This window comes from Clytia hemisphaerica, unplaced genomic scaffold (genome assembly GCF_902728285.1).
Source record: "Clytia hemisphaerica strain Z4C2 unplaced genomic scaffold, Clytia hemisphaerica genome assembly, whole genome shotgun sequence".
Classification (NCBI taxonomy): Eukaryota; Metazoa; Cnidaria; class Hydrozoa; order Leptothecata; family Clytiidae; genus Clytia; species Clytia hemisphaerica.
The window spans coordinates 91,124-108,693 of NW_027104423.1; the positions used below are offsets into that span (position 1 = coordinate 91,124).

Genomic DNA, 17,570 nt, shown 5'->3' on the forward strand with positions numbered 1-17,570 from the left:
AAGAAATATACGTCGGTATTTCGGTGTCTGCGACCCCCGTACGCCCCCTCCTTCACATGGTGGGTAGGCTCCTGGCGTAACGGATTCGTACTCTTATATACTACCTGGGGTTTTGTAGAGGTCTGCGATTCAGACTACATGGTGGGGGAATATGCTCCAACCTATAAAGTCGCCCGGGCGTACGCCCGAGCGCCCTATTTTGCACTTATATACTTTTTACGTCATTGTTTGTTTACGTCACTAACTCCAACCAAATTGGAAACAGCTGATTGGCTACTGAAAAAATAATCAATTTTTAAAAATGGCAGCCAAATCTTGTTTTGAAAAGAAGCCGGTGTTTTCGCAAAGTTGTTAAATATTGTGACTTTTTGGTGTTTCAAAGAAAATTACGAAAGTTTAGCTTCAAATATCTTCGCAATCTTAAGGCTTAAGACTTTCTTAGCCTTATAAAAGGTTGAACAAAGGTTTGAAGCTGCTTACTACCGTTATATTTCTAGTGTTTCGTTTTTCTTTGGTTCCAAAATTCTCAATTTTTGTTAACAATGGCTTGTGCTGCTCTCAAGAGACCTCACAACTTTGATCTTCTTGGTAACAGTCCTGATCATAAAGTCAGTGCATCTCCTAAAAGGAGAAGATGTGGAGCTGTAGTTACATCTTGTTCGTCAACAAGTATTTCTCCTTTCCTTGAAGCTACTCCAAAATTATGCAAAGGTAAGTTTTTTGCATTGCTTGGAAATTTGATTGAAAGAAAATTTATATGAATCATACTGTAAGTAATATTCTGATTTAAAACAGTTGAATATCAAGATGATTGAGTTGTCTCTGTTGAAAATAATTGCTTTGATTTTTATTTGGAGCCATCTTCTTTAGGGGCCGTCGACATTCGACTTTCAAATTTTTTAACGGCATTTGGCCGTTAAAAGGGGGGGGAGGGGGTCGACCATGTACCGTTAAGGGAAGGTCGAAAATCTCTTTAGGGGTCAACTCACCACATATCAATTCTTTTCACCAGAAAATATCGATTTTTGAGACGTTTATTCCATACAAATGTTACTTTCCATATTTCTTTTCCTCCTTTTATCAACTAAGATCTGCTAAAGTCGCATCCTAAAGTATTCACTTCGCTATTTTTTAGAATAATTTTAACCAAAACAAACGACCTGATGTTTATGTCTCGTGTTCCTTTTGTTTAGACGGTCCGCACGGCCCTTGAATTTCGCAGACGGTCGGTCTTTTTTCTTTGAAATGCTGTATTCTTTTGAGTATGATTACAGAGATAATTAATTCGCCCAACTTTCGGAAAAAAGTTTAGAAATTATCTCCATTATTTTTAAAATGTAAACTGAGCAAAGCCGTAGCGATATTAAAGATGGCTGACGAAAGAACGATGAAAGTGAAGGAGAAAATTAAGAGTTTCATTGATTTTTGACAATTTTTTAACTTTACAGAATTTGATGGCCGTTAACGTAGAGGGGGGAGGGGGTCAGAACCATAACGGCCAAATGCCGTTAAAAAATTCGAAAGTCAAATGTCGACGGCCCCTTAATAAGATATGTAATGCGCGAGCAGCAATAGCAGAGCAGTGCGTGTCCTCTATTCTGACGACAGGTTGGGTCAGGCCCAGTTGATAGTTTGGTTCATGTCCTCCGGTCAACTCTAAGTGTTTTGAGAAAAATGTTTCATTTTGAGTCGGAAAAATCAAATCCTTCTTTCTTCCTTTTCATGTGATCAACACAATCTCCACAGTTCTTTCTTTGACTTTGTAAACAACATCCACTTTGTGCACAGAAACAACGAAATGAAAAATAAGGTACAGCTTACACCATTGTGTGAGTGAGTGGCAAAAATATCCCGTGTAAGGGGCCATTCAAAAAGTACGTTCGTCCAAATTTCCCTATTTTCAGACCCCCCTCCCCCCTTGTTCGTCAGCGTTCGTTTTGAAGTACCCCCCGCCCTTTTGTACGTACGTTCGTTTTTATCTCAAAATTTCTACCCCTCCCCCCCCCACCGACCCCCCCCTGATTTTTGGATTTCACCCTAATTCTTATAGTCAGAAAATTTGGCGTATGCTATCTTCGCTTTCTGATTTGAATGATGGCGCTTTACTTTTCCCCCATCACAACAGGGGGGGGGGTCTTGCAGTTACTCCTTGACACTATGTGGAGTAACTGCAATTTTGGACATTTTCTACAGACACCAACACCCTTGCAGTTATTCCATAGTGTACTAACTGATTTTACCCTCAAAATTGGTGTATACCACCCCCAAAAATGCCAAATTTGGCAATTTTTTCACTGAATTCCTCATTTTTAATACCATTTTACTGGGTACGTCTTATTAACGACCGTTCAAGAGTTAAATATCTCAATCATTTTCCAAGTTTGTTAAAATATCTTTCATGCCTTGATTGAAGAAAAAATTTTGTGATTTTTTTTTTACTTTTGAAAAAAATGTTTTGAATTTTTTTGCTTCCGGAATTTTTAAAAACCTAAAATTTTAAGTGAAAAATTGAAAAATGTGCTCACTTAGTACACCATATCCTACCAAAATCGACAATTTTGGGCTTAGGCACCACCCATGTTGCAGTTAGTCCACTGGTGGAGTAACTGTTTTCCCAAATTTTGGTTTATATACCACCACGGTAGTAATTGTCATAGTGTTTATATAATAACTGCATGAACCCCCCCTGATCACAATTAGTAAAGGCAAAAAGTAGTTGAGCTCCAGCTCCCGGACTATAATTCTTACAACAATCACAAATACATAAAAAGTCAAGTTCAAAGAATATGATTTTGGCGTTATTCTATTCGTTATTCTAATCTTATCGCACCTTAAGTTTTTGCTCTCTAATTATCTAATAATTGCTAAACAATTATAACATACACAATTGTTTAGGGGATTAACAATTATCTTCGGTTATCCATTCAAAGAAAAAATGTAATTAGGAGATGGATAGAAAAAGATTTTTCATAGACAAAGTTAAAATTCACGCTTGTGACAAGCACCCCCCCTACGCAAAAGCGAACGTACACAGATCGACTTGACCCCCCCTCCCCCGTTCGTTTTCGTTCGCTTTTTTGCTGACCCCTCCCCCCACTTGGCGGCGAACATACTTTTTGAATGGCCCCTAACCTATACTTTAAAAACCAATATTTTACCCCAGTTTACCATGAAGTCGGGTAACTTGCATCATTGGAGGGAAACGTGCATAGCCCTCCAAATGAATAACCTGGCTGGGCATTAAAATACAAAGTTAAATCCAAACAAACCTGATTTACAAAAAAATTGCGGGTGGTAAAATGTATAAATATCTCTAGCCTGGTTATCCAAGCTCAAAATTTTAGAAAAAACAAAACTTACCCCAGCATACAAAGTTCTAAAATTATAGATAATGATATCATGATAATGTACGTTAGCGTATTATGTGATTACTTAATAGAACTAGAGCTTGGTCTCCCTAAGAGAATGAAAGTGCAAACCCAAAACTTTTCTAGCCAACCCAGGGCACCAAAACAGAAATTAATTAAAAGGAGCCTTTCAAGATCTAAAGCTATTTAAAACATCTAAAAGATTACACCAAAGTCCATCAACAAGTTTGCGTGTGTCACCATGACAAACCATGTTTTCTTGGAAAATAAACTCGCCCCCACTTCTTCTTTTTCATGTTTTCATGTAACAGAAAGTTGTACGTTAAAAGTACGTTGTGGCTGAAAGTGGAAAAATATAAGTACCATTAAACATCAGCCACCAGACTGTACATTCACAATTCATGAAAATTAAAACAAAAATCCTTGAGGGGAAGTGTCAATCTAAATTGCAGATAAAAAATGTACATTAAAATTTAAGGGTAAATGGTCCATTGGCGGCTGAAAAAAAGGATTTTTTATTTCGTTCTTTTTATGAAAGTGTCTATCAGCCACCAAATATGTACTTTTTAAAAATAATTTTTTCTAGTTTCTATTAATCTACATTTTTCAGACCTCTTGAAGCTAAAAATGTGAACTAGCAAATGGTGGACTGGGTTACCCTATTTTTGTTGCAGAATTTCTCTGACCAATGTAGGTTGGCCCTTACGGCTTCAGCCGAGTGAGCGCAAGCAAGCCGACTGCATTTTCTGTGAATGCAAATCGCTCTAGGGAGACCAGGCTGTAAACCAGAACATGAAATATAAAAAACTAGACTGTGAAATAGTTTACAGTCTGCAACTGGATATCCAGGCTAAAATACCTTAATGCCCTTAATTTCTGCCCGAAATTAAAGGATGGGCGAAAAAGGCCTATTTTTGCGCACTAGTCACTTATGGCTATTCTAAGGATCGCCTAGCTTCTCTTTGCTTCCCCCTCTCATCAAAAATAAGAGTATAGGGACATGTTCATAAAAAAAGGCAAGTTTTTGAGGTTTTTGTGACATTTCATACCTATGTTACAAAATTAGCCTACATCTTTCTAACAGAATTTGATCCTTCTCAAAGAATAACATGATGGTTAGCTCATTAGATTTCTGTTGGCAAATTAGGTAACAGCGATTTCTATAGTTTAGTATATTTCAAGTTATGACAATTTGAATCTTGCCAGAATTCTGGCTAATGATGTAACATTGCAAATTTTAGAAAAGCTGGCTAATGACTCTAAAACAGCTATTAGGCAATATTCACATAAAAAATGGTACATTAGCATCATTAGGGGGTTGAAGGGGATGCTATTGGTAATGCATTTGGGTTAAAAAGTTGATCGGCTAATGGTGTAACAAGGCTGAAATATCCCAATGTGCTGTTCCATTTAAGCCAGATTTTGTCAACATAACAACGAATCCTTAGTCAAAAGGCAATATATTGTTTAGTTCATGCATTGTTTTAGACAATATTATGACTTTGCCAATAAATGATAGGACAAACTGGCTAATATGGTAACATTCAATCCTATAACTCTAATAATGGTCCCTTTTCAGGCCCATTGATAGAAGTATTTATTAAATTGGCTGGTATTCAGACTTTAGTCTAAGTTACATAATTCACATCTCAAAAATAGCATCTTAATGACAGATAATTCACTTGATGAACCTTCCAAAAGCCTTTATTTTCATTAATCAGCCAAAATTGGCTAAATTTGTAACAAAATTGGGAAGAAATATCCAATTTTATTACTTTTTTAGCCGTTTCTGGAGAATGAACAAGTTGTTTAACAGCACTATCAATATGATTCATGTTTCAATCAACCTTTTGTAATAATAAGTATTACAAAAGGTTGATTGAAACATGAATCATATTTGCAACATCACTTTGCAATGAGAGGTGTAACAGAAGTCATACTTGCCGAAGCTTGGCTGTCAGTATAACATGGGGGAAACACGATAATTTCATTGAATTAATGGGATATCAATCTCAATCTTCATTTTTTGATGGTTACACTTTTAGCCTATTCCTGTTAAGAATGTTTTATCTTGAAGTACTTATTTCATAATTTTTTATGTTCCATAAGTTCATTAGTTTTTTTAAAGAAGATGTCAGAAGTTCCATAGCTGATAGCTTAGCATTACTTCTTAATTACATTTTTATTAAAACAACTAAGACAACAATATAATATGTTCTGTTACACTTTAGCCTATTCCAGTTAAGAATGGTTTTATCTTGAAAGTTCTTATTTTATAACTTATTTTGTTCTATTAAACTCATTTATATACAGTCTTTTTTTAGAAAAAACTTTCAGAAGTTCCATAGCTCAGCATTACTTCTGAATTATGACGTTTTCGATAAAACAAAAATATGTTATATTTGTTACACTTTTAGCCAGACATGAGCCTATAATTAAAAACTTTGACTTGAAGACAAGTAATAAAAACAATCCTTTATATTTTTGAATTCTGTTGAACCCAATTCTTTTAATTTTGAAACTATAAAATCTTGAAATGGTCGAACACTGTTTTTGTTACATTTTAGCCAAAATGTGTATTTTAACAAGAAATAAGCCAATTTAAGGTATTTCCATAGCTAAGTTTATAGTCTAGATAGTATATGGTAATTGTTTAAGTTCCATAAATTCTAAATTATTGAAATTATGAATAGAAGTTGATTTTCTGAGCATGTTACGTCTTTAGCCAATATCTTCAGTTTAACGATGTGCAATTTCCGCGAATAACAACAGCGGGAAGTTAACATACTAAAGTTTCATTTCCAAGCCTTGCTCTAATTTTTTTCACCTGAAATAAAAATTTAGGTCATTTATAATGAAAATGTTACATTTTTAGCCGTTTTTGGCAAAATAACCTACAAATCCAAAATCTTTCAATTCTAGTGCCTTTGGACCTTTGTTACCTTTTTAGCCAAAAAATTTTATTGATGTAGAGGCTATTTTGAAGGTTTTATCAACATAAGACCAATTTTTCCTATTTTTTGAATGTCACAGAGCTTGCCTTATTTTATGAACATGTCCATAGAAAGAAGAAAATTGGTTTTGTTTTGTGTCTTGACTTGTGGCACTATGATTCACTTGGAAAGTGAATACTCCTTCTCCCATCGGAGCAAATTCCTTCACCTTGTGGCGAAAATTAAAGGGCTCGAAAATAAAAGGCGCGCGGAAATTAAGGGCATTAAGGTATCTCTTAATCTTAAGCGATGTCATGCCTAATAATGTTTAACAGGGCTGCAAATAAGCGTCCGTCATCGGTCAACGTCCGACTGAAAAAGCCATTTAACCAATGTCCTAATGAAAAGAGGAATAAACTTGGTTAAGGAGTTAAAAATAAATCTATTACACCCCTGTATTTTGCTTACATAGCCTATTCTTTAACACTTGCTTCCTTCAGTTAGTCACACTAGCGTCTCGCCGAATTGCTTATCAAAGATTAATGCTGCGGAAGCGCTTTATCAATTACTTGGACTCAATCAAAGAAAATGTGCCGCAAAATTTCTAAAGGGATTGATGAAAAACTGTACCGGTACTTTTTAATAAAATTAACACTAGATAAAACTATGAAGAATTACCTAAATTTTAAGCCATAGATGAAAAAATTTGAACCAAGCCAAGCTCAAAAACTAATTTGAAGAACGACTTCCCAAGAAAAAAGATCTACGGATGAGAAGACAACCACCTAGATCCGTGCACCGCCAGATAGGCTACTACCTGGAAATTTTGCCAGAGCTCATGATACGCTGACCCATTTACATGTGTGGAATTATTCTTAATTTAGTGTGTAATCAAGGCCTTACAATCAAGGTTTTATCTCGGGAATTGCATAACAAATTTTGTTTGGTCATTATTTTTTGTTTCAAGCTTTCGATATTTTACTTTAATTGCCTTGGGATCTTCAACTTGATTCAGGTAACTCTCACCCTTGTTGTTTCAAAAACATCATCATCCTGTAGATGGTTGATGTTGTAATTTCTGAAACCTTGATTTCCTAGTGTGATTCAAAACAAGAGCAGTGCTCATAGCCCGAAGAGTAGGAGTTTTACGCTCGAAACGAAGGAAGATATGACGTAGCCTACTTCATTTTTGCTGTAAAAAATAGGGACACCACCCCTAAAATCTTAAATTTTACAGATTAGACCAAGAGAGGGGTACTGTTGTTAGTTTTTCAGACTGAAAATTGACAGATAATTCAAGCAAACTATCAATGATGGAGTCAGAAGCTTTTTAATTTGGACACTTCTTGACCATTTTGAGAAAAAAAATTAGTCGATTAAAAAAATTTCAAATCAAAAAAATTAGAATTTGAAAAAAGTCGAAACATTGCAACAAACTACTTTTTTTATTGAAAAACAGCAAAATTCTGTGAAAAGGTACCTATATAGTATCCTGTACTTGCTTGAAGAGTGAAAAGTACACACACCCCAACCCCCAAAGTAGTACCGGGTACTAACTTTTTTGAAATGCAAAAATAGACACCACCACCTGGCTATGGGTCAGTACCCTGCCTCTGTACTCCCCCCTAGTTCATTTGCTTTGAAATTTTGCTACTTTGAATGGTCAGGCATTTGATGGCTATGCAAGTTTCCCTCCACTGATTCAAATTACCCTCCACTGATTCAAGTTACCCAACTTCATGGTATAAGCAGAGAGTCACAGATGTATTCCTTATAAGAACACACGGCGAATGCCTTAATCTGTGGATTTGGTCTTCAGGCTATATCTTAACATTCGCGGTTGGATTCCAGGATTGTGTGATTGCTTGAAGAATGTAGGACTTCTAAAATTGAGGTTTTTGGTGGGAAAAATAAAAAAAGGTTTCAATTTCACTGACCCATTAACAATCAATTAGACCTGTCCTTGGTTTTCCCCTTCTAAAAAATTGAAAAAACCTGTTTTAAAGTGTTTGTTCCATTTATGTGAAGTTTATGGTCGTAAAAAGATTTTTTCAGTTTTTTGCAGAAAAAATCATTAATTTTTGAAGCCTTGTAGGGGTCAGTGGATTCTTCTTCAGTTTCCAAGTGGGGAACCAACCTGCCAGGGCACAACCACGATGATACACTATATGATCGCGAATATAGTCACTCTAGTCTCTGTCTAGTGTTTAGAAATTTCAATTAGTCAGCATTTTAAAAGCACAATATTCAGATGTTTCTAAAAGCGCTATCAGTTTATTAATTACACTTACACAATCTTTTTTCTAGATGAGTTGGCCAAAAATGTACAAGATGAATGGAGAAGGATACAACGCCGTAGGAGATTGGCCTGTCCCTCATCACCTCAAAACAATACATCCAACCTTCAGAGTCTTTTTGGATCCCAAACTTCCTTCAACACAGGATATTGGTCACCTCCTAGAGGTTCAATGTCACCATGTAGTAGTTCCATGTCTCCCCCTAGAACCACCACTGAGCGTTCAGAACAGACCAGTTTGAATGTCAAACAAGTCGTTTCGCTCTGTGAAAGATTGTGGAAAGAACGCGAGGATAAACTTCGTGAAGAATATGACAAAGTTCTCAATGATAGACTGTCAGGTAAATATTTTTACACATGGGCAGCTTTATTTTTAAAAGAAAAAGTCACAGCTAATTAAGACGTAGTAGTTGTACAGTTGACTTTCTCTGGTTCAATCTTTAAGTGGCCAAGAATTTTATTTAAATTATCTATTTCATACCTTAAAACAAGTTTTTTTGCTTATTTAATAACGCAGGAATTTAATTTGGCAGGTGACCAAAAAAGTTTTTTCAGAGGGAATTTAATTTGGCGGATAGCTGGATAAATTAAATTTGACAGGAATTTAATTTGGCGGTTGCAGGATATTTTTGGCAAAAAGCGTTATTAAATAAGCAAAAAAACTTGTTTTAAGGTATGAAATAGCACGAATTCGGGGAATGCGTGAAATGAATTTAATTTGGCAGGAACTTAATTTGGCGCCAAATTTTCTTTCCGCCAAAATTTCTTCCTTTATGGTATAGAGAGATTGGAATTGTACTGTATTTAAATTTCAAATAATAGAACTTTGAATTATAAAGCGTTGACTTCCACTGATTCTTGGCCTGTTACTTTTCTCCCCATTGTTATTCAGCTTTATTTGTTGTTTTCCTGTAAAATTTTATTTATACAAGATTATTCCAATTTACAGAACAGTACGACTCCTTTTTGAAGTTCACTCAAGATCAAATAATGAGGAAATATCAAAATTCATCATGTAGTTGTAAGTATACCTTTAAATTTGTTCTCAGAATAAAAGGTTCTTTATTCTTCAAAATTTTTGACTTTTCTGTCTCGAGGGCTTTTTTTCATCAAGGCTAGGCTAGTTTGGCGAAAGAGACCACATTTTTCTGGGGTAAATACATCTGAATGCATTTATCTTTGTTTAAAAAAGATGCCGTGAGGGTTTTTGACTTTGTTTTTTCCCTATTTCTGTACATTAAATTTCTTTTTCTATTTCAGACGTTTCGTAACGTGCTTTGTCATCTGGACGAATGAATTGTAAATATGTCATTTAAAAATTTGTATTTCCCTCATTATTATTAGTTTGAATAAGACATTGTTTCAAAGAACCTTATTAATTTTGGTATTTAGTACTTTAGAAAGCACCTACATTGATAATTAACCTTCATCGATAATGATATGTCTCAGAAAAGATCTAAAAGGAACTAAATCTTAGATGTTTGCTCAGAATGAGGTGATGAGACTGTAAAAAAACTTTCTTGACATTTTTCAAATTTGAAGCCATTACTTAATGTCAAAATGGTGCTAGGAATTTATTTTGATTGTTCATAGCAATTTTACTACAGTATTTTATTTTTGTTCCAATTATTTCTATTATATTCAGTTGCTGTGGGAGATTGAGCCTCTCTCCAAGCAAATTGGAGTTCCAGATGGAATTATTGACTTTCTGTATCATTTAGTTCCACTAATTTGTATCATAGTTTATGTTAGGAGATTTTATTTTTGTTCCATTTTTCTTCTTTTACTTAAAAGCATATAGGTTAAATTGTAAACCACTTTTGATATGGTGAATTTTACTTTAAGTATTTTGGAATGTCTTATGTATTCTTTTCTGGGACAATTTCATTATATGTATACTTTCTATAAACTAAAGACTCTAAAGGTTTTTCGAAAAAAATATTGAAGAAAAGAATTGCATCTTTCTGTTGCTATTACCATAGTCGAAGCTTCCAAATTAGCAGTCTTCGAGACGGAATGGTTTCTTACTCAATTGTAGTATATTTTTGAATGCTTGATAAATTTTAGATTTTTAGTGAGTTTAGTATATCTATCAGTTTTATTATTATTTCAATTACTATTACTGGAAATATGGCGTTCTACTGAATTTTAATATTGTATTATATTATTTGTTCACAAAATAAACTTTTTTTGAGTATAAAAAACTCTTGTCTCCCGTTTTCTTCGTTCAGATTTACTTTCCTTTTGATCGAGCTTGAACATTACTTGTAATTCACAAAATAATTATTCTCAAATTTATTCATAAAGGCTTGGGGACGAGAAGTTTTTTTCGCGTTGGTGAAAAGCTCTATCCCACCAACATTTGTTCCTTCCTATTTTCCACTCCTACTTATCTTACTCAAAGGGTTCAAAACACATTGAAATACACATATTTGTTTTCTCTGAGCATTTGGTCTTTGGCTGGCGTGAACCAACGATGTAAAAATAATAGATAACCAACTTGCCTTGATTCTCAAAAAACATCCGTGTTACGGTTGTAAAAATATTAATGACATTTTGCATCGTAAAAAGTGTAATTAAATAAAAACTTGCTTCATTTGTAACCTTCTATTGGCCAGAATCGATCACGTGATGTATATTTTTCCAAAATTTGGGTTAGAAAAAGTGTATTTTCCTATAGGCAGCCTCACAGAAGGAATTTTTTAATTAGATATTATTGTTCTATAAACATTCATCTGTTTATTTTGTATCAGGCAACCTTCATGCACTTTTCATTCGTGAGATATCGCACTTCGAATCACACATATATTTTTCAGATAACATCATTTTATGAGCGTTTATTTATCCAGATAAAGATTAAGTGGTATCAGGCCCATCCATAGTCAATTTGTCTAAAGATTGGTACCTTTATCTTTTGAAAAAAATTCCAAAATTTGCAGTAAATAACAATTCAAATTTTCTATCAATTCAGTGGATGTCAAAAAGTGTGTCAAAATCTAGCTAAAAGCATAACACGCACTGCACACAGAGCTATTTAAAGGAGTGCTCATTTCAATAGGAAAACAATGGTTGTTCTCTTGGGAGAAGTGTCTTCTAGAGGTACAATCGTGGTCAAAACTGGTGTCCAATAACTCTTTTCCACCGACAAGCCCCCCTCTCCCCCCAAAATCAATGTTGGAGTTGAATTTTTGCACCTTCAAAAGACTCAACATCAACACTGATATTGGGGGGAGGGGGTGGACAAACAGTTCTGTCCAGGATTGTAGTTGGTTATCTATTATTTTTACATCGTTGCGTGAACAGTGTACAGTATATTACATATCTTACTTCCTACCTAGGTGTTAGCCTGGTTGCAACATTGTGAAACGTACTTCTCTTTGTCGTGTTCTCAAGGTTGACGAATCAGACTAACTTTCGGATAGGGCTGAATAGGGGCCCCGAAGGCTAGATGGGCCCCAATTCCTCATGGACTAAACCCTCAGTCTCTTCCCGAACTACGGAAGTACATACCAAGTATGAGTATTTTGACAGGGAGAACCTTTGAGCTACCGTTTATCCGAAAGCCAGCAATAAACTAAAAATATTAATACAATTCAAAAACATTTATCTTTGTCGTTTGTTTGTTGTCTTTTCCTTAGCGCCACTGAACTTTCCGTTCGACCCGATTGACACGCTCTAACTACCGTTCTTTCTTCTTTTGAAGTCTCGATTGACCAGTGATACCAGAAAAATAATGTTTACAGTATGTGGCCCCCAAAACGGCGATCAAATTTGAAATTTCTCTCAAATCTAGAGGAAAAGAGATTTTACAAAAAATTTTGCTGCATGAAAACTTTATTTCCTGGAAGTTCTTTTTCAAAATTTTCAATTTTAACAATATTTTTCATCAATCGCTTAAAGATAGGTAGCTTTTTTCTAATGGCCCCCAAAACGGAGGTTTGAAATTTTAGCGATTTCTCGAGATATCTTTGAGATAGTTTTGAAATATGATTTATAGGCTTTTGGGCATAAATTTATTTGATAAAATTTTTACAGTATACCCCTGGTTGTCAAAATGCAGGTTTGGGGCCCCCAAAACGGAGGTGTAGTTAAAATCAAATTATTAAGCCCAGTGGTAATAGGGGGAAAAACTATGAACATATTTGTGTTTTCCCTTAAATTTACGACCCAATGGATGTAAAATTTATTTTTATGAAATATTTCAAGATTTTCGATATTGCAAAGTCCAAACTGAAAAATTAGAAATTTTCAAAATGACAATTTTGATTTAACAACGTCTCAATTAAGTTTTTGAAAACAAATCTCTTTTGAAAATAGTTCCAGACATGTATGCAATAAGCTGTGAAAATTTTAGAAAAAAAGCTTAACTGAAACTGAAAATATTAAGCTTTAAAGATATTTTTCTCCTATATTTTGCAAAAAAATGACAGAATTTGCCGTTTTTGCTGATTCAGCGAAAAATTTTATATATAATGTTAATCTTTTGTTATAAACTATTAACTCAAGGTGATAGGAATAAAATTCCAAGATTTTTTGCTTTTTCTCATATTTAGAATTTTCGGTTTTGTCAATGCTGATTGGGCTCTTCCAGAAAAAATCCGTTCATGGGGGGTGGAGGATATATTATTTTTTTCATGAATTACCCCTGGACATTTTGATTTTCAACCCCCTGGACACGGGTTATACCCCTGGACAAACATCAAATCAATCCCGTGGACACATAAAATTACCCCTGGACATTGGAATTTACCTCCTGGACATTGCAATTTTTTGGTATTTTTTCACTACCCCTGGACAATTCATCCTCCACCCCCCATGAACGGATTTTTTCTGGAAGAGCCCATTCTAGGGCTCCAAAATACTGGTTGACATGCAAGATGCTACATCTTTTACCCAGCCTCTAAAGTCACAGATGTATTTGCATTTTCTGAACGGCATTAGGTGTAGAAAGTTTCCTATACCCCGTTTTCATAACTTATTTTCAATATCCAAAGGAGCTAGAGTGAGTTATATGCAATTTTTATCTAATTTTGGTGTTAAAATATTTCCTTTAGACGCAAATATGTTATTTTGAATCCGTCTCAAACCATCAAAAACATGCTCATTTTTTAGTATAACCATCATTCTTTTAAAATAAACAAAAATCGTTTAATTCTGATAAATCTACAAGTCAGAATCTTCATTTTAATGAAAACCTCCGTTTTGGGGGCCGTCTCCGTTTTGGGGGCCATATACTGTAAAGCTTGCATTAGATTAAATTTTTTTTTTTGATGATGAAACTGCACAGATGTTCAAGTGAGCCGAGGGCGATAATGAAAAATGCTACCATTTTTATTTACACACGCTACACATGACAAACTCGTTCCCAAACCGTAAGGAAATCCGTTTCCAACTCCCTTCGTCCGTCGGAAACTTCATTTTCATGAGACAAAAAATGAGGGAAATACCCAAAGGACACGCTAATTTTGTCCCTGGGACAATGGAGTAAAATTGATTCGAATCAATTTATTAAGATACAAGAAATTTGTTCTACTTTTTTCCGGGCTGTAATTTTGCCATGATCTGTCCTCTCATTTGAAAAACACTATTATAATAAAAACACGTGGGGTGTATTTAGATTTAAAACCTCTGTAACCTATTTATAAATTGGAAGAAAATTAGTCCAGACAATAGTCATTACACAAAATGAAAATTTCAATTTTTCAATTGTTTGTTCAATGCATGAGTATTCTTCAAACAAAATAAAATTAAGATTTTTTGCAACGCATGGCAAAAAACATGGGGTCATGGGAACGCAAATTTAGAATAATTTTGTAATTTTATAAAATTATAAACCTAGTTATAAATTGGAAGAAATTTAGTCCAGACAAAAGTTATTACACAAAATGAAAATTTCAATTTTTCAATTGTTTGTTCAATGCATGAGTATTCTTCAAACAAAATAAAATTATAATTTTTTGCAACGCATGGCAAAAAACATGGGGTAAAGGGAACGCAAATTTAGAATAATTTCGTAATTTTATGACAGCACAAATTGAAATAGGCTCTACTCATCTACTAACATAAGTCCATCTTATAGAAGAACCTTAGAAGTTAGTAAGCCGTAAGCCCTTCCCCTGTTTCTGCATTTAACAACGACAACTGCGACGACAACGTGAAAACATCAATTTGGGTAGTATAGGTCAGAATAGGTTGAAAAAATTGGTGTAACAGAGCAAGGGAAATAGTACGCGTGAAACTGGGGGGTGTTTTAGATTTATTTTCCGTGGTAAACTCTCGGGTACCTAATAAGCGTCCCCCCGCAGATTTTCCACCAAGGATATTCTTATTCCAGCCCGGAGGCTTATTAATTTTTGGGAAAATGTTTTTGAAAGTTTCCTCTTTTGCCCTAATTCAGCTGTATTAGTGCCTTAAAACGATAGTTATTGGGGAAAATTTGTTCTACAAAAGTATGTGGGCACTTTACTAAAATCTACGAAGTTCAAAGTGATTTTTAATTTTCGATTTTATAAATATCTCCAATCTTTTAGATAATTCTCCTCGAGAATATCTTTCCAACGGTGTATAACTTTTTAACAAAGTCTGGATTAATTCAGGAAAGTTTAGCCAGCAATTTAGTTTAAATTCATTTTAGTTTGGTTTAATAACCATATGTTATTTTGAAACCGAAATTTTAAAACCAAAGGGGTTTACACCTAGCAGAGCCGGAGGGGGAACCTTCTGACTTCTCATAACCGAAAGTTTTTAAATAGGTTACCACATTGAAGGCTACTCCGAACCCTACGAAACAAATGCCTTAAATAATGTGGGGCGTGGAATCATCGTTTTTACACATAAATCGATCAAAAATGTAATCACAGTGACACCCAATAGTGAATTTCAGGAGGTATGCTTGCTGGAAGTCAAACTCAAAGGAGCGGATTCTTTGCTTTTCGGATGTATGTATCGAAGTCCAACCAACACGCCAACAACAGCAAAAAACAATACAGCATTTAACCTTCTTCTGAAGGAAATTGCAATGAATAAGAAATACAGTCATAAGTGTATCGTCGAAGACTTCAACTATAAAGATATCAATTGGGAAAATTGATCAACTCCTCACGACGACACGAAGGAAGACGAACAATTTCTCGAAGCTTTAAGAGACTCCTTCTTTTACCAACACGTCGATGAACCAACGAGAGCTACAGGTACCGACACGCGATCACTTATTGACCTGATTCTGACAAAAGAAGAAAGCCAGGTTAGCAACATCTCCTATCTTTCACCACTTAATAAAAGTGATCACATTGTTCTATCATTTACGTTCGAATGTTACCTTGAAACAGAATGCATTAATGAAAACTATAACTACAATAAGGCAAATTTTGAAGCAATGAAAGGACTTTGAACTTGACTTGAATCTTGAGAACTCTGACTGGGTTACAGGTTTCCATCAAAAAGCAGGAAATGCAAACGTAAATGATTGCTGGAAGATGTTGCGAGATAAATTATTCAAGCTTAGGAATCGGTACGTTCCTCTTACGAAGGGAAAACATAACTTACGGAAAAAAGGGAAGTTTTGCAATCGATAGATATTCAACAAAGCCTAAAAGAAAAACGTCGCCTTCATCAATTTCCCCTCTTCGCCTTGATCCAAATGATAAATCATCACTTCGTTTTACTGATGAGGATAAAGCTGACATCCTACAGGATCAGTTTTGCAGTGTTTTTACAAATGAACCTCCTGCTGGATCAGAGTTTTCATCACGNCGAAGCGTATTGTATCAGAGGAAGGGTACTTGGTTGAATGAAAGAATTTTTGTCCGATCGTTACCAAAATGTGAAGGTCAATGGAAAGTTATCTAAGAAATACTAGATGCAAAGTGGTGTACCACAAGGAAGTGTCCACTCCTTTTCGTTATTTATATCAATGATCTAGCTGAAGTCACCAACTCCGAAATGTACCTCTTTGCCAATGACACAAAGCTGGTTGAGAAAATAAATAACGCTGTAGATGCGATTAGACTTCAGCACGATATCGAGGCAATGGAAAAGTGGTCTGATGACTGGTTGTTGAAATTCCATCCTGACAAATGCCACGTGTTGACACTAGGGAAATTCTGGAACATTCAACATGCACATCCTTACGAGATCAATGGTTCTGTCCTAGAACATGTCAATCAAGAGAAGGATCTCGGAGTGATTATTGATAGTGAATTGAAATTCGAAGAGCACATCTACACCAAGATTAACAAGGCTAACTCGATCGTTGGATTGAATAGACAGAAGCTTCGACTTCCTCTCTCCCAATTTGCTCCGCACACTTTTTATTGCATTTGTGAGACCTCACCTTGAGTACGCGCAAGCACTTTGGACTCCACGGCTGATCAAACACTCTGATGCAATTGAAAGTGTCCAACGTAGGGCCACAAGACTTGTCGGTGGTTATAAAACCATTCATATGAAGAACGTTTACTAGTCATGAACCTACCCAGCCTCAAGATTCGGCGTAAAATCGGGGATATGGTGGAAGTATAAAAACATCTTAATGTCTATGATAAATCTTCCCTGTGTCAGAAACTCGTCCTTCGAAATCGACCTCAACGTAAGCACAATCTCGAATTAAAGAGGAATTTTGCTGACGGTAGTTGAGGATACCAAACGAATTCACTTTACTATAGGAGCATTGATACTTGGAACGGTTTGACAACCAATGTTCTAAATGCACCGTCCGTAGGGAAATCCGAATTAGAATTGACAAACAAATGGAATGATAAGATCTATATAAATTGTAAAGATGTAAGATTGTTTCATAAAGGTTAGACCTGAGAAATACAAATACTATAAACAAATAATCATGTGGAAATCAAAAGTATTGTTGGGAGTTTCTAAACATCGACCAGAAATGGCGACCACGACCAGCGACCACGACCGGCGACCAGATAAATTTGGATTATCGAGTTTATCTGCTCTCTCCACCGTAGAGAATCT

The 17,570-nt window shown here is 35.1% G+C and overlaps 1 protein-coding gene and 1 long non-coding RNA gene across 3 annotated transcripts in view; one reads left to right on the forward strand and one right to left on the reverse strand.

Moving 5' to 3' along the window:
* Positions 1-287: 287 nt before the first annotated feature.
* LOC136820392 (akirin-2-like) lies at positions 288-10,801 on the forward strand. Its single transcript, XM_067076576.1, has 4 exons — positions 288-711; positions 8,609-8,938; positions 9,547-9,618; positions 9,858-10,801. The coding sequence occupies exons 1-4, from the start codon at positions 543-545 to the stop codon at positions 9,866-9,868; spliced, it is 582 nt and encodes a 193-aa protein (XP_066932677.1). The 5' UTR covers positions 288-542; the 3' UTR covers positions 9,869-10,801.
* Positions 10,802-11,207: 406 nt separating this feature from the next.
* LOC136820397 (uncharacterized) overlaps positions 11,208-17,570 on the reverse strand; it is a 44,587-nt gene continuing 38,224 nt past the window's right edge. For both annotated transcript variants that reach the window (XR_010848572.1, XR_010848571.1), the window contains exon 6: positions 11,208-12,386. This is a non-coding gene — a long non-coding RNA (uncharacterized lncRNA). The remainder of the gene's footprint in view (positions 12,387-17,570) is intronic.

Excerpts from the sequence above, each read along its gene's own strand:
- LOC136820392 (XM_067076576.1), top strand. The coding sequence starts at position 543 with ATGGCTTGTGCTGCTCTCAAGAGACCTCACAACTTTGATCTTCTTGGT. Across the intron at positions 712-8,608 it reads TACTCCAAAATTATGCAAAG|ATGAGTTGGCCAAAAATGTA; the intron begins GTAAGTTTTTTG and ends TCTTTTTTCTAG. Across the intron at positions 8,939-9,546 it reads TCTCAATGATAGACTGTCAG|AACAGTACGACTCCTTTTTG; the intron begins GTAAATATTTTT and ends TCCAATTTACAG.